A 13,720-nucleotide genomic window follows, 5' to 3' on the forward strand; every position below is an offset into this window, starting at 1 on the left:
TCCCATCCATTAATGATTTCTGAAGGGTATACGTTTCAATTATGGTTCCCGTTTTGATGTTAAGTCGATAAATTAAGGTAAGACGGTTGAATCTCCGAATGAAGTGCGATATTCAGATATTGTTATAGCATATTTCATAAGGAGGAAAAAAAGGGATTAGGTTCTTTAATTGGTCGATGACGTTGAAAATATACAGTGTCAGATGTCGAGAGCAACTTAAAGAGAAACCCTAAGGAACGATGAGAAATTTCAATCAGTTGATTATTATTCTAAAATGTGTATAGACATGTTTCAATCTGGTGTGCTGTGATATCTGATTTTGATATTTAGCTTTAGACGTGGAATGGGACATTGGAACGTGTATGGTGCAATGTAACTGCATCCCGGAAGCAAGTGCTGCCACCGCAGTATTTATTTTTCGTCTACAACGTCCTCTGTCGAGTAACCGTATCATCTGTTCAGTGTATCACTATATCATGCTTATTATTGACATGAACTCTCCATGGTTTACGGCTAACGTATTCTACGTTGTCCCGGTGGCAATATTTTGTTGCGAAACTTCAGCCTGCTTCAGCGTAACCTAATAGTACGGAAGACTAATGATTCCATAATATGGCCTGTCCGTTTTACGAAGTCGTTGCTGGGGTAAGTCAGACATCATAAAATGTTTCCATGTTTTGAAAGGATTTTTCTTGTAGCTACGTACGTTGGTTTTGCAGTAGTGTAACATTGTTTACACACTCTAGCAGATCGATTGTCTGAAGAAATTGCTCATGATCTGTTCCTAAAGAGATTCGGAAAAAAGAGGTTGTAACTCAATCAGCCATCTAACTGCTTGCCACTATTTGGAGAACCTCTGAATATCGAATTCGATCTAATCTCACGTGGTTTTTTTTCCTTATTTGGTCAAGTTGTTGAAGATCTCCGATCCTTTTATAAGTATCAGTACGTTCTACGTTGCTATCATATTTACCGACTGTTGGGCTGTTTCCCAGAGTATACACTAGTAAACGAACGTCTTCCGGAAATCAGAACATCAAACAAATAGGTTCATGGTGGATGTCACATCAGCTGTTATTTTATTTTACCGTCTTCACTAGTTATTGTAGACCGAGCATTTTGGCGAGAGGGGGGGGGGAAGAAGTTTAATCTCTAAAGTGAAAGTTATTTTTCTTTTTGTTTTCACTTGCCTAAACGATTTATGCTCGTTTTTTCTTTCGCTTTCGTGGATCGTGTTTGCTCTCTAGCGAGTGAAAAGTGTGTGTCCGACTCGGCGGAACAAAAGGGAAAACAACTTTGACAGCGGTCATTTGCTCTTCTGTGTCGAAAAGAGAGCACATGTGTGCAACCATAAAACACTAAAGAGAAACAACAGCGAATCTCGTCAGTGATTCGGACGTTGTAAATAGTTTTCCTTCCAGTGGCGCGTGTGAAAATACGTAACAAAAACGAAAAAGAAAACAAAGTTTCCAAGACGAATAAGGGGGGAAAAAACTTGACTTTCGTCGGCACCACCAACTCGTAACGTTTTCTTTCTTATTTCTGTGTTTGAGTTTGATGATTCGAGCTTTTGTTTGGCTTTTATTGGTTTCTTTTTGTCTTGTTGGTTGCAAAGAAAATCGAGGATCAGGAAAGGGGAAACTGGGTTGAACGAATCCAAACAAATCCAGCGAAATGGTAAGAAGAAAAAGAAAAAAATCAACAACGGAAGTAGGAAACTTGGGACCGGAGCCGGAAGAACGGGGAGGGTACGAAACGAGATTTTTGTTTTGCTCTATTTCTGTTTCCTCTTGCATCCGAAAGGAAGACGGATGTAACAAATAATCAACGATTTTGGCTTGCGAGGTGAATGAATTCTCACTGTTAGTTTCTCTCTCGTCTATGCTGTTTTGCTGTTTACGAAGTTAATGGGAAAATATTCTCAGTCGTTCAGCGGTAATCACATAACCCTCAATTGAAAAAAAAAACCGTCCCTGATTTTTTTTAAATTGAATTATTAAAACTACATTAGGCAAACATTTTATACTGAAATTCGTCGTCTATGTAATTGTCTAGTTCCTACTTTTCTTATTAAAATAACGCAACTTATCACTAATTCCTTACTCGAGGACGATTCCTAAAGTGACAATTTGCAATTTCTATTAGTTTTTTTGGAGGAGGCTGTTTTTCATTTTTCAACTTTTTTAAGCACGTGGACGTTAGCAACCAATAAAAATAAATCTCGGGTAATTAATTTACCGAGTAATATTTTTATCAGCACCCACACGCAACAGCCTAATGCCTAATGCCTAATGCATGCAAATGCCGAAGGACAGCAGATGCGCTAATTTTAAACTGGTAATTTCCATATTAATTCTCTGTCCATCCGACAATTAATCTGTAATGGGACGTAGTAGGGGGACTTGGTGAGATTTTATAAAGTCTAACTCAGGTTTAAAGTTTTAATAATTCAAACGGAACACGATTTAAAAAATTTAGATTTAGATTTATTGATTAGTTTCTTTTTCATTTTCTTTCAGGATGCCAAGGTCTTCCCTCCTTGGTTCCTTCATAAAGTAGCAATCTTTAATGTTGTGTTTTTCTTTTTTTTTCGGTCGTTATTGCCCTTGATATTTGTATTAGCCTTCTTGTTGTTTACGTTACCGGATGAATAGCTGCGGCGCACGTAGTACTACCAATAGGTTCGCTAAATGCCAAACGAAAATGGTCATTTACTTTCTTTGAATTCCTTTCGATTGAATCAAAAGTTGTTGCGCTAAGTTTAGAAGGCGACCGAATTGAATCGTGACGACCTCAATTGATGTCGTCAGCAGACACCGAACAGTGAACTCTTTATCACGCACCACCTTCTTCCAATGAGATTAGTTCATTTGTTTATTTCTCCTTCTCTTTGATTCGCTGCCTTATTGGCTGTTTTTTTTTGTTTTGTTTTTTGTATTTAAAAGCCCAAAAAACAAAACAAACAAAAAACTGTTGTCTTTAATTTCGTCGTAGGAACCCTCAGTTATTTAGCACGAAAAAAACAATCTCATTCTTCTCGACATGCATAGTAGAAGGCGCCTTCATGACGCAAACGTGTGTCTGGAAACACGATTTCGCTCACCGCTGTCCTTTTCAAATACGTGATAGGTGCTTAAACTTTTATTCTAACATCAGCTTTCTCCAACTGCCACTGTATTTGATGCAAACATGGGCGCCCAATTTCAAATCGTTTTGTTCGTTTTGTCGTCGATTCTTAAGAGTGAGCACGCAGTAAATGTGATCGATCGCCCTTAAGTCGTCGTGTGGGCGGATGGAGCAACTTTATGTCTACATTGGAATCGTAAAACCGAAATCGAAATCCGGACGCGACGCAATATAGAATCGATATGTAAATAGAAACCCGGACGAAGAGGCTGGCGCTGGCTGCCTCTCATAAAAGCGAGAAAGGGCAAGCCCCAAACCGCTGAAGATGGGGGCCGAAATGGTTTTAAAAGACAGCAATTTCCAGCCAAATATACGAGGGTATTGAGGGATCTCGACTCGGGAGGATTTATCTTGGTTCATGCACGCACGTCGAAGAGGGGGTAGCGAAGCTGCGGTGTCACGCCGCTTTTGAAATAACTCGACGGAACCAAACGACATGGTGGGAAGAAGAAGAAGAAGAGGGAGGTAGCAGCAGCAGCATTACATCCATCTGGGGAAGACCAGTCGTCAAGATAGGGCCTGCCAACGATGTCGTACATTATTGAAACAATTTCTTCGCCTCGCTCGACTAAGCGTGATTGAATTAAAAGTCGGCCATCCTTAAACTGGGCCGGGACACGACCGAATCCATCTTATTCAACCCGGCGAACGGAAGGTAATGAGAATTTGTTTTTTTTTTTTCGCCCCTTTTCAACGGACTCATTGTCTGCCTTAATTAATTTCGACTGATCTATTCTTAGTTGCAGGACAGCAGCAGCAGCATCTTCATTATTACCTTCACATCGGTCGGCGTCATCTGTCGGGTTACGCGACACTTGAGAGGGTATAATATAGACAAACACCCACACACATCGGCCGCCGCATGTCCCGGTTGTGTTTGTTTGTTTACCTGTCGGAGGGAATCATGACCATCACGCAAGGCCTGGGCGAGAAGAAACCCGAACGAGAACAGAAGGTGGTACCCTTATTAGTATTATGGTAATCATAAAGGAGATATTTTTAACACGGGGCTTTTTAACACTGTACGTGAACCTCCGGCGCTTGAAGAAGGGGCGCCGTCGATGGTGGTCTTCCTGTTGGAAAGCGAAGGCGGCAGCTGCTTCCGACATCCGCAAAAATAAAAGAAGAAGAAGGACGATAGACAAATAAAAAGATGCGTTCAACAGCACTCGATGGTGACGAATAAAGAACCCTGATCTGGAGCAAACGTGCTCTTCGTCAACCCCGTTGGCTATACACACGCCTCTCTATCTCGCCCATCAGACATCGGAAGTCCAGAGAGAGAGAGAGAGAGAGAGGCTTTCTTGGCTCTGGCGCTGCTGGGACCGGTCGGCTGAGAGCATGCGTGATGTGCTTGCTGCTGGGCTGGTTGATTGTACCGAAGAGGGACATGGTTTTCCGTCCGAGACTCAGGCTCTGCAGTAGGTCGCTTCACGTGAGCCAGTCTAGTCCTTGGCTACCCACCGCCTACTTCGGGGTAAGCAAACTGTGTGGATGTGTGTTTTGCCAATCACGCGAAATAGTCGCCCAATTGGTTGGTACTGGTCGATGGGTGACAAGGTGCCCTGTCGGACAAGTTTCAGATCGAATATCCGCCGCCAGTGGTAAGGAATGCAATCCATCGAGTCGATGGAGGACGAATCTCATTTGAACTCGACACACGCCGGACAATCAACAGCTCAACAAAGAACACCGTCTCCATCTCTCCGCTGCGTCGACCTGAATGCCTTCAGTTCTTCAATCAAGTCGGATCCATTTTTAAATACCAATTCCGCCAAACATTCGTTGCCGCACATCTCACTGGGAACGTTCAACATGTCTTCATCGTCGCCGGCTTCTTCGCCTCCGCAGGTCCGGCAGGCCTCTTCCGCCGCTCCGTCGTCCCGCAACGGACTCGTCGGACTCTCCAAAGTCGGCCGTCACCGTCCGGTTGTGCGTAGTCAAAGCTCGCGGATCTCACTCTTACGCCAACCGCCGCCCAGCGCGTCCAGTCTCAACAGCGGGACCGACGAAGAACATTTCTCCATGCCCGAAAGGTAAAAAACAAAAAATGGCTCATCTTCTGGCTAATTCATTGAATTCAAAATTCATGTGTCATTATTTCATAATGTCAACCGCACTGCCGCACAGGTACGTGGAGTACCGCGGTAGGAGCTGCAGTCGCTGTTGGTGGTGGATCCCGTTCACCGTCATCACCTCAATCATCGTTGCATCTGCCGTCTTCTGGTTTTGGCAACCTTACGGTCACTATCTAAACACTATTTTTCCTTTTTTCTAATTGAATGTTGCCCAATATTCGCAATTGGCGTGAACGACGTGCCAAAGTGATAACTGGAGCACACGTAACCTAATTGTCAGTTTGCCTATAGTCGACCTTTTTTCTGCAACCTATTGCATAAAGAAACGAAGCACTCCAAAATAAGTTAAGCTAGTTGACTGTCCCGCCCGGCAGACTAATGGGATCAGGGGTGTCGTGTCGGCCCCATTCGCTCTGTCGGCTTCTCTCTCTCTCTTTTGCAAAACTCCAGACTCCGACATTGTACATACAGTATATTACAACGGGGGCCATTATTTGGCAGTTTGCGATGAAGACGGGAGAACCTTGAAACTTTCTTTCGCTCTCGTCACTTGTGATTTTCGTTTGAACCAAAGTCGCTAATTCATTAACCTATTACTCCCCGTCAAAGTTGCGCCCGTTCGACTAGTCGTTGATTTCAATTTATTTCTCGTTAATTTTCATTCCGTTAGAAGCGATATGTATGTCCTACCCCTCCCCGTTTGTATGTTTTCTCGTCGAGCGTGTTGTTGACAAATTTCGGAACAACGTCTCATCTAATGGGCAAAACCCGACAAATGTCGCGTGTGTTTTTTCCCCCCTCTCTCTTCAGTTGGCAACCTAACCCAGTCAAACAATAGAGCACGCACGACCAGCTCTAATTCTGACTATCTATATATACATGTATGAATATACTGGACTGCTTAGCCGTTGAATAGGAGGGGGAGGGGGGAGGAGGGCAAGAGGATCTTCTTTTTCTTTTTTAAGTCGTTATACTTCTTGTTTAGCGGGGCATCGCTGTTGATTTATGGCCCACGTCTCGCAGTTTGCGAGGAAGCCTTGCCAAAGCGAGTATAGGCTGGGCCATTAGAACCGTGTCGGTTCCATTGGCATTAGCAAAAGAAATCGCGACTCGGAAGCAAGTCAAATAAAAATCTAGAGCTGAAATATTTATCTCTGATCGTAAAACTTTGTGACTTTTGATATTTTGTTTTGAAAAAAAAAAAAAAAAAAACTGATGCCTTCATGTGACTGATTTTTCATGTGACTGATTTTTTTCAAAACTGCAGGATTGTTTGGCAATTATGAAGATGCGAGCGCCGCATTGCCGGAAGACCAGCATCAGGGCGAGCTGTGCACGACTCCGGCCTGTGTGAGAGCGGCAGCGCGTCTTCTGGCCCGTCTCGATCCGTCGGTTGATCCCTGTACCGATTTCTACCGATTCTCCTGCGGCCGCTTTCTGGAAACGTATAGCGTTCCCGATGACTCTAATCAGCTTTCAACTCTACAAGAAATGCAGGATGAAATGCTACTAAATACTCGAAGTCAGTTGATTACCATCCAAACCTTGGATTAGTGTCCTTTCTAAAAAATTCACGATCCACTTTATGATTTGATGATTACATGTCTGAATCTTTGTGTGTATGTGTGTGCAGAAGTGTTGGAACAGCCGCACGATGGCGATGCAAACGTCAACGGATCGGTTCGGAAAATCAAAGATTTCTACGCTTCGTGTATGAGTCCGCGTAAGTCCAACCTCAGCTCGCCTTTCTTCTCTTATCTTTCTTTCAAACAATCAATTGTCGTTTGACATTCCCGAAAAAGGATTCCATTTTCAATCCTTCCTTCTTTGTTGTTCCTCGTCGCTGGTTTGAGACGAGCGACAGTGAAACTGACTTCTTTGAAACTAAGTCGAGTGAAGGAAGCTGGAAGCTGCATGGCGTCCCCTGGCATTTGCATTTGGTTAAATGATGAATCGTGTGATATGCATGTTATGTATTATGATGTCGTACCGTTTTGTATTTGTCGTGCCGGCTGCATGATGGACTCTTTCTTGTTTTCCGACTTTCCGCTGGATGGTCAACATTGCCGGCTGGCTGATGACTGATGACAGATTTGGACGATGCGGATTTTGGCGACGTCAGGGACTTGCCACTGTTTGCTTTTCTACAGCCGGGTGAATTAGGCGCTTGGCCTTTGCTGATGCTCGAGCCCGGCGACCGTCCGCACGATCATGCGTCACTCGAGCACCTGATCGGGACCCTGGCCGCCCTCCAAGTTCACAGCTTCGTCGACATTTACGTCACGCAAGACGAACGAAACTCGTCCCAGTACATCCTCCAGGTATAGTATATCATAGTATATATATTAAAAGTCCCTGTGCGTAAAGAAATTTATGTGCAGGGTCGTCCCACTTTCGTTTTCACTATTTATTTTAGTCCTTGTCAAATATAGTGCGACGTACTACATTCGCACGAATTTTCCGCAAGAGTTTATGAAAAAGTTATACCCCGACTCTTATGACTTGGTCGGGGGATTGCGCAAAAGTTATTATTTTTTAAATTTAATTTATTCTTCGAAATCTCTTTGTGTTTGAACAGTTTTACAAAGGTGAACCGCTGATGGAGAAAGACTGGTATGACGTGAGCAAGAATTCATATCAATATACTTGAGGCTGTTAGACCGTTCTTGAGGCCGTCAGGCCGTTCTTGAGGCCGTCAGGCCCGCTATGCCGTCAGGCTTGGTCAGGACCGCTTTGCTGTCATATATAGCAAAGCGGTTGAGAGTTGGGACCGCTTTATATGACAGCAAAGCGGTCCTGGCCCACTTTGCTATATATGACAACAGAGTGGTCCCAACCTAGCCTGACGGCATAGTGGGCCTGACGGCCACAAGAACAGCCTGACGGCCTCAACAACGGCCTGACGGCCAATGAAAAATTTTAGGTAATATACCTACAATTTTAGGTATGACGTGAGCAAGAACGAAACGGTGGCCAGACATTCACGCTGCCTGCGCTCCTATCGCAATCTCATGGAGGAGACTATTCTTCTGCTGAGCGGCGGTCGGCGTGAGCCACTTGACGAACTCGACGATATGCTGGCCTTTGAGGCGCGCTTTGCCAAAGTAACTCTCGGTCCTTTCCTTGTTTGTCTAATTCAATTGTTGTCATCTATTTTAGCCGCATTCCGACAACTAAAATAGATTTCCAATGTTTGAACTTGCTGCCACGATAATCCCACTTTTGAATAGTTTGCAACTTCAAAGTTTGGAAATAAAGAGGGATTTTGGTTTTCATTGAAAGGACGAGGCTGCAGTCCGTGTCTCTCTGGCATGACGGATTTGAATATGTACATTCATGTCGTGGAATCGATCTTCTTTTTTATCTCGGCGAGTTCGTTGTTTGCGCAACTTCAATTCCCCCTCTTTATTTCCCCGTTTTCTTTCCCTCTCATTTTCCATTCTCATTTTACACCGGGGTTTATGCAGTCAAAAAGAATAGAATAACAGAGCGAAAACTTTGCAGATAACTAGATGCAGGAGTGTTGTTTTTTCGGTCCTTGCCTTTTTCTGTTCCAGCCAAATTCTCACCATGATCGTAGTAGTAAACCAAGAGTCCGGAAAATGCGACTCTACGATGTCGTCAGCTGTCTTCTTATTTCATTTCTTTTTATATCGCTGTCTTTTGTTTCCCTCTCTCTCGTGTCCTCCCTTTTTTTTGAGAAAGAGAGAGTCAATTTTGGTTTGGGTTTGATTATAGATTTCCAGCAATTTCTGCGCCGATGGTGACTTCATGTTAGATCCGACGAGCGATTCGAACCGCACCGGCACCAGCAGCGAAGATCTAGAGAACTCCGCCTTTCATCAGGACGTCATCGTCGATCACCGCTTGAGCCTCCATGACATGGATGCCCAATTTCCTGCGGTAAATAAGCAAAACAATGTTCAGACGGGGTTTGCCTTTTTTTCCCTTATCAGAAATCTTTGTTGTTGTATGATCAACTTTTAGAGCGTGTGGTTTCGTTTCGGGTGACAGTTTTGGCCAGACAGTCGAGACTGCTGTCTACCCTGGCTTATTTTTCACATTTGATTCTTGGTGTCTCTCTCTTTATCTATAGATGTGTAAACATAGAGGGAAATTGAATGCTTGATTTCAATTTTCTTTTATCGATTTGCTTTCGACGTCACCTTGTGAATGTATATCCATCTTTTTTTTTTCTGGGCTGGAAATGTGTCAACATGAAATTCTCGATTGAATCACCTTGAATTTTGATGAAACTGAATTGAATATTGGAGTTAAACTCGGGTAAAAGAAGCGGTTGCGTCCTTGCCAAGTAGGGCGACCTTTTTCGTTGGGCTCGGCTGATTCTTTTCTTCATTCCTGCCTTCTTTATCTCTATTGATTGATTTATTTTCTCGCATATTTTTCTTCCATCCGGTAACTTTGTCATTAATTAGTGCCCGTATAGGCGAACCCAGCGGCGTCAGCCGTACACGGAACCGACCGTCCTCCTTCGTCGTTAACGACACTAAGCACAGCATAGCATGCACAGTTACAAAGATCCGGCGCCGACGCGTCGCTTCGTGGCTATCTTTAGAAAACTTGGACAAAACCTGCTTGATGAACTCTTTTGACTTTTTTATTTTTTTTATTTTTTTTTAAACAAACACACACACTGCAACGAGCTGGCTCCATCTCCACCTAATTCTTAAGACCAGTTTTGAGGCTTACGCGATCAGAGAAAATGCCATGCTGCAACAAAATATTCAATGGGCTGTGTATCAGAGAGGAGTTTATGAGACGAATTTATATGTCTCGTCGCAATCTGCTTCCTGTCTGGCAGACTAGGCGAAAGAAGAGCTGTGCGTGTTATGTCTTTTCCAGGCGAAACTTACTGATTGGATTCGTGAAAAAACAGATTAACTGGACAGCAGCCGTGGAGACACTTCTCCGAGCCACCGGATTAAACGAGCAGGATCGGTCGGCTCTCCTGTTGTCCGACATGCCAGTCAGTCTGCAGTGTCGTGATTTTCTACCCGAGCTAAGCACGCTTCTCAGCACTACACCGACCAGGTAGCAGCGTAGTTGTTAATAGTTTCTCAATACCCAACCGTGTAACTTTCACAATTCTTTTCTTTTTATTTGGTTGCTATCTTTTTTGTAATTTCACAATTTAAAAGGACCGTAACCAATTATTTGATATGGCGATTCGTCTTCAAATCGATGCCTCTTATTACCACCCGTTTCCAGAAAATGTGGACCAACTTTAAACAAAGCGTGCCCAATTTGGGTGAAGAGCGCATTTATCTCACGAGGTTCGTATCTTTTTTGTTTCTTTTTTTAAAAATTCCCAAATGAGCTCTCAGCCAAATGCGGAAGTCGATGATGATCGTCCCTAATGTGTCTGGCTGGCTTGACTTGTAGGTGGAAGCAGTGCGTCGCTCTGGTGAACGAAGGTTTCGGATTAGTAGCCGCACATCTTTACGTAACCAAAATGGCCTCAAATTGGACGAATACCTGGGTATTTATTCATTTGGAAAAGACAAAAAATGTGTGTTGTTTGGTATTCGATCTTCAAAGTGCTGCTAAACAAACTGTAGATATTGCAGCTGATCGACGAACTGAAAGAAGCTTTCGGCGCAAGCATCGCCCGCCAAAAGTGGATCGAAGAGGAGATGACGCTGCGTCTGCTGGAGAAAGTAAACTAGTTTCAAATTTATTATTGACTGCTTTTTGCCATTTTGTAATATCCCACGAGATAGCGCTGGTAATGAGAAGGCAGTGAGCGTGATGATGAATCTTTTCCGGTCCCCGTGTTTTTTCTAGTTGGAGGCAATGGGCTCCAAGATTGGCTATCCTAACAAAATTCTCAACTTGACTCAATTGGATCTCGATTATCAAGAGGTATGGGCATATTCCTGGAAAATTATTATGGCAGCTAGGAAACAGATTGATTGACTTTTGTTTCCTCTTTTTACTTTAAACTGGAAAATCGCCCTTTTTCTTTAGCTGCACATTGACAATGGACACATTTTCTTCAACGTTATGCGCATTAGGCGTCACGAAGTCTGGCGCGAAATTCAAAAAGTCTTCCAGCCACCGCCCGAAGAGAAGTACGTATTGTATAACAATAGCCAAGCCTTCATTTTGTGTCTGACCGCTAATGCTGCTAAAATATGCTTGATTAAATTTCCAGGGAATGGCTTGTTCAACCACTGGTCGTCAACGCCTTTCACAATCCGTCGACCAACGAGATCAGTTAATAATGATTCCCTCCCCCCTTTTTTGAAATAATATTCGCATGCACACATTTCTCGTCTCATTTCTCAAATCCTTTTTCTCTTGTCTCGTTTTCGTCGAATTAGTTTTCCCGTTAGGTATCCTTCGCGAGCCTTTCTTCAACCTAGACCTACCAAGGTAAATTTCATCACGATTCGCAGCAGCAACTAATATCCTGCTAATGAAGTAATAATGAGCTTTATTCACTTGTCAATTCCAAGATATATGACATACGGCAATCTGGGCGTCGTGATCGGCCATGAAATTGTTCACGGATTCGACGTCAACGGTATGTCCATCAAATCTTTCCCTCTCTCTCTCTGTCGCAGTTTCTGACTGATTGAAATCTGATTGAATTTCTGTCTTGTTCGTTGCTTTTAATGAAAAGGACGGAGATACGATCGACATGGCAACATGACTCAATGGTGGAGCGAGTCCTTGATGCGCGAGTTCAGTCAGCGGGCTGACTGTTTCATCCAGCAGTATGCCGCCTTCACGATTGACCACATCGATAAACCGGTTAGTGTCCTCCCTATACAGTATACGCATTCTGATCAATCGCTCCTACTCTTCTTTGTCGTCTGAAATTGCGCCTGCGATCTTGATATACGTCGATGAGTTTGCGCAAGTCGGGAAGCGGCGGGTGGAAGTGACGGAATAGTTTCGTTTATTTAGCAGGGAAGGGCTTCCGGCCCGATTTATTTGATTATCTTGAAAGCATCCCAACTAATTTAACTTTTGATTCAAAGCGAGATTTTGAGTGTCGTAAAATGCATGCTTGCCGTTTGACTAGATTTCATATGAGGCTTTTTATGACGAAAAGTAGCACATTATTATTTATCGAATAAAATTCCGGTAATTTCTGTCGTCAAAGATTGACGGAAACAGAACATTAGGCGAAAACGTTTGCGACAGCGGCGGACTTGCCCACGCCTGGACCGCTTATAAATCAAATTCAAAGTCTGGAGGCGAAGAGATCCGCAGCCCAGAATATCGACTGCCGGGTGTCAACTACACCGACGATCAGCTTTTTTTCATCACTTACGGACAGGTTTCTACGGCGACTTTCTTTTTCTCACTACTTTGTATTTGATACCGTCTTTTGTGTCTGGATTTACGATAGATCTGGTGCGAGGTGCTGAATGGTGACGGCTACGAGAAGTACACAAAAGAGGCTCACAGTCCGGGGAAATATCGTGCAAACGGCGTCCTTCAGAACAGTCCTACTTTCTCTCAAGTTTTCAATTGTCCACTCGACAGCCCGATGAATCCAGCCAACAAGTGCCAACTCTGGAGCTAATGACGCAAGTCACAAACCTTCCAGGTCGTTGACATCAGAACAAAGGCTTTTTTCTTAAATTTAAATACTCTTGTGCGTCTGTCGGGTCTAGAAATGGCTGTCGAAAATCATAGATTACTATCATTCTTTCCTGTATAGTCGATCCTAATCAACTAAAATCAAGTTCAAATTTTTTGTATAATGCGACATATTTTCAATCATGTATACGACGTCGGTCACCCAAATGTCACTTTCTTGTCTCGGAAGACAAACCAGTCAGAAAGTTTTCAATGCGCACAAAGTGTCATGCTACTCAAGTATTTTCTTCTTGCTCTCTTATATAATCTTCAATTCTAATACTTTGCAATCCTCATGTTAGTTTGATTTTTATCATACAAAAAAAATATAGTGCGTAATTATATTTCTAAAACCGTGAAATGCCGCGATTTCTCCTTCGTCACTCCATGGCTGACATTATCGGTCTATTTTTTGGTTTGGTTGGTTTCTTGGTGAAATTCTAAAAGCGAAAACCCTAAATGTGTTTAAGTATTGCATTAGTCGCAAGTTGTCTCTGTCATGGTATTTTATCCTCTTAGTTTTTGAATTTCGTGAAATATAATAACCGTCTCACATATCTCCGGCTTTAAACCAAAACGAAAGGTACACCCTCAATTATAAACGGTATATTGTAGATTTCAGATGTGCGTGTCAAGGGTGCAAATAACGAATTCGATGAGCAAAAAAAAAAAAAGACAATCGTCGGAACTTTTCGGAGGTCTACGAAGAAGAAATACGAAAAACAACAATCAATGTCGCAGTTGTAATAATATGCGGGGAAAAAGAAAATAGTGGGGAAAGAGTTGAAACGTCCAAGTAGTTGTCGACAGGAAGAGTAACGGGTGATGAAAGATTGCGCCCT

At 43.1% G+C, this 13,720-nt stretch overlaps 1 protein-coding gene across 5 annotated transcripts; it reads left to right on the forward strand.

The window, feature by feature from the left end:
- Positions 1-430: 430 nt before the first annotated feature.
- On the forward strand, positions 431-13,592 carry LOC124343149 (endothelin-converting enzyme 1-like). Of its 5 annotated transcripts, none has more exons than XM_046796338.1 (23): positions 431-3,841; positions 3,927-4,141; positions 4,234-4,663; positions 4,747-5,222; positions 5,317-5,429; positions 6,532-6,786; positions 6,898-6,987; positions 7,356-7,585; positions 7,843-7,877; positions 8,209-8,368; positions 9,003-9,167; positions 10,162-10,316; positions 10,424-10,558; positions 10,668-10,764; positions 10,844-10,942; positions 11,070-11,147; positions 11,253-11,356; positions 11,440-11,501; positions 11,609-11,660; positions 11,744-11,811; positions 11,911-12,041; positions 12,397-12,573; positions 12,646-13,592. In XM_046796338.1, exons 4-23 carry the CDS (start codon positions 4,798-4,800, stop codon positions 12,820-12,822), a joined length of 2,808 nt encoding a protein of 935 aa, XP_046652294.1. In that variant the 5' UTR covers positions 431-3,841; positions 3,927-4,141; positions 4,234-4,663; positions 4,747-4,797; the 3' UTR covers positions 12,823-13,592. The 5 variants fall into 5 exon arrangements, with proteins under 5 accessions (XP_046652294.1, XP_046652292.1, XP_046652290.1 ...); XM_046796336.1 differs by having other exon boundaries at positions 431-1,521; positions 1,616-3,841; positions 4,234-5,222; XM_046796334.1 differs by having other exon boundaries at positions 431-645; positions 720-3,841; positions 4,234-5,222.
- The last annotated feature ends 128 nt before the right edge of the window (positions 13,593-13,720 follow it).

This window comes from Daphnia pulicaria, chromosome 6, assembly GCF_021234035.1.
Source record: "Daphnia pulicaria isolate SC F1-1A chromosome 6, SC_F0-13Bv2, whole genome shotgun sequence".
Taxonomy (NCBI): Eukaryota; Metazoa; Arthropoda; class Branchiopoda; order Diplostraca; family Daphniidae; genus Daphnia; species Daphnia pulicaria.

Bases quoted from the DNA above. Each gene is read 5' to 3' on its own strand.
- LOC124343149 (XM_046796337.1), top strand. From the start codon at position 4,798: ATGCAATCCATCGAGTCGATGGAGGACGAATCTCATTTGAACTCGACA. The intron at 10,317-10,423 runs GTAGCAGCGTAG...ACAATTTAAAAG, and splicing joins CTCAGCACTACACCGACCAG to GACCGTAACCAATTATTTGA. The intron at 11,812-11,910 runs GTATGTCCATCA...TTTAATGAAAAG, and splicing joins TCACGGATTCGACGTCAACG to GACGGAGATACGATCGACAT.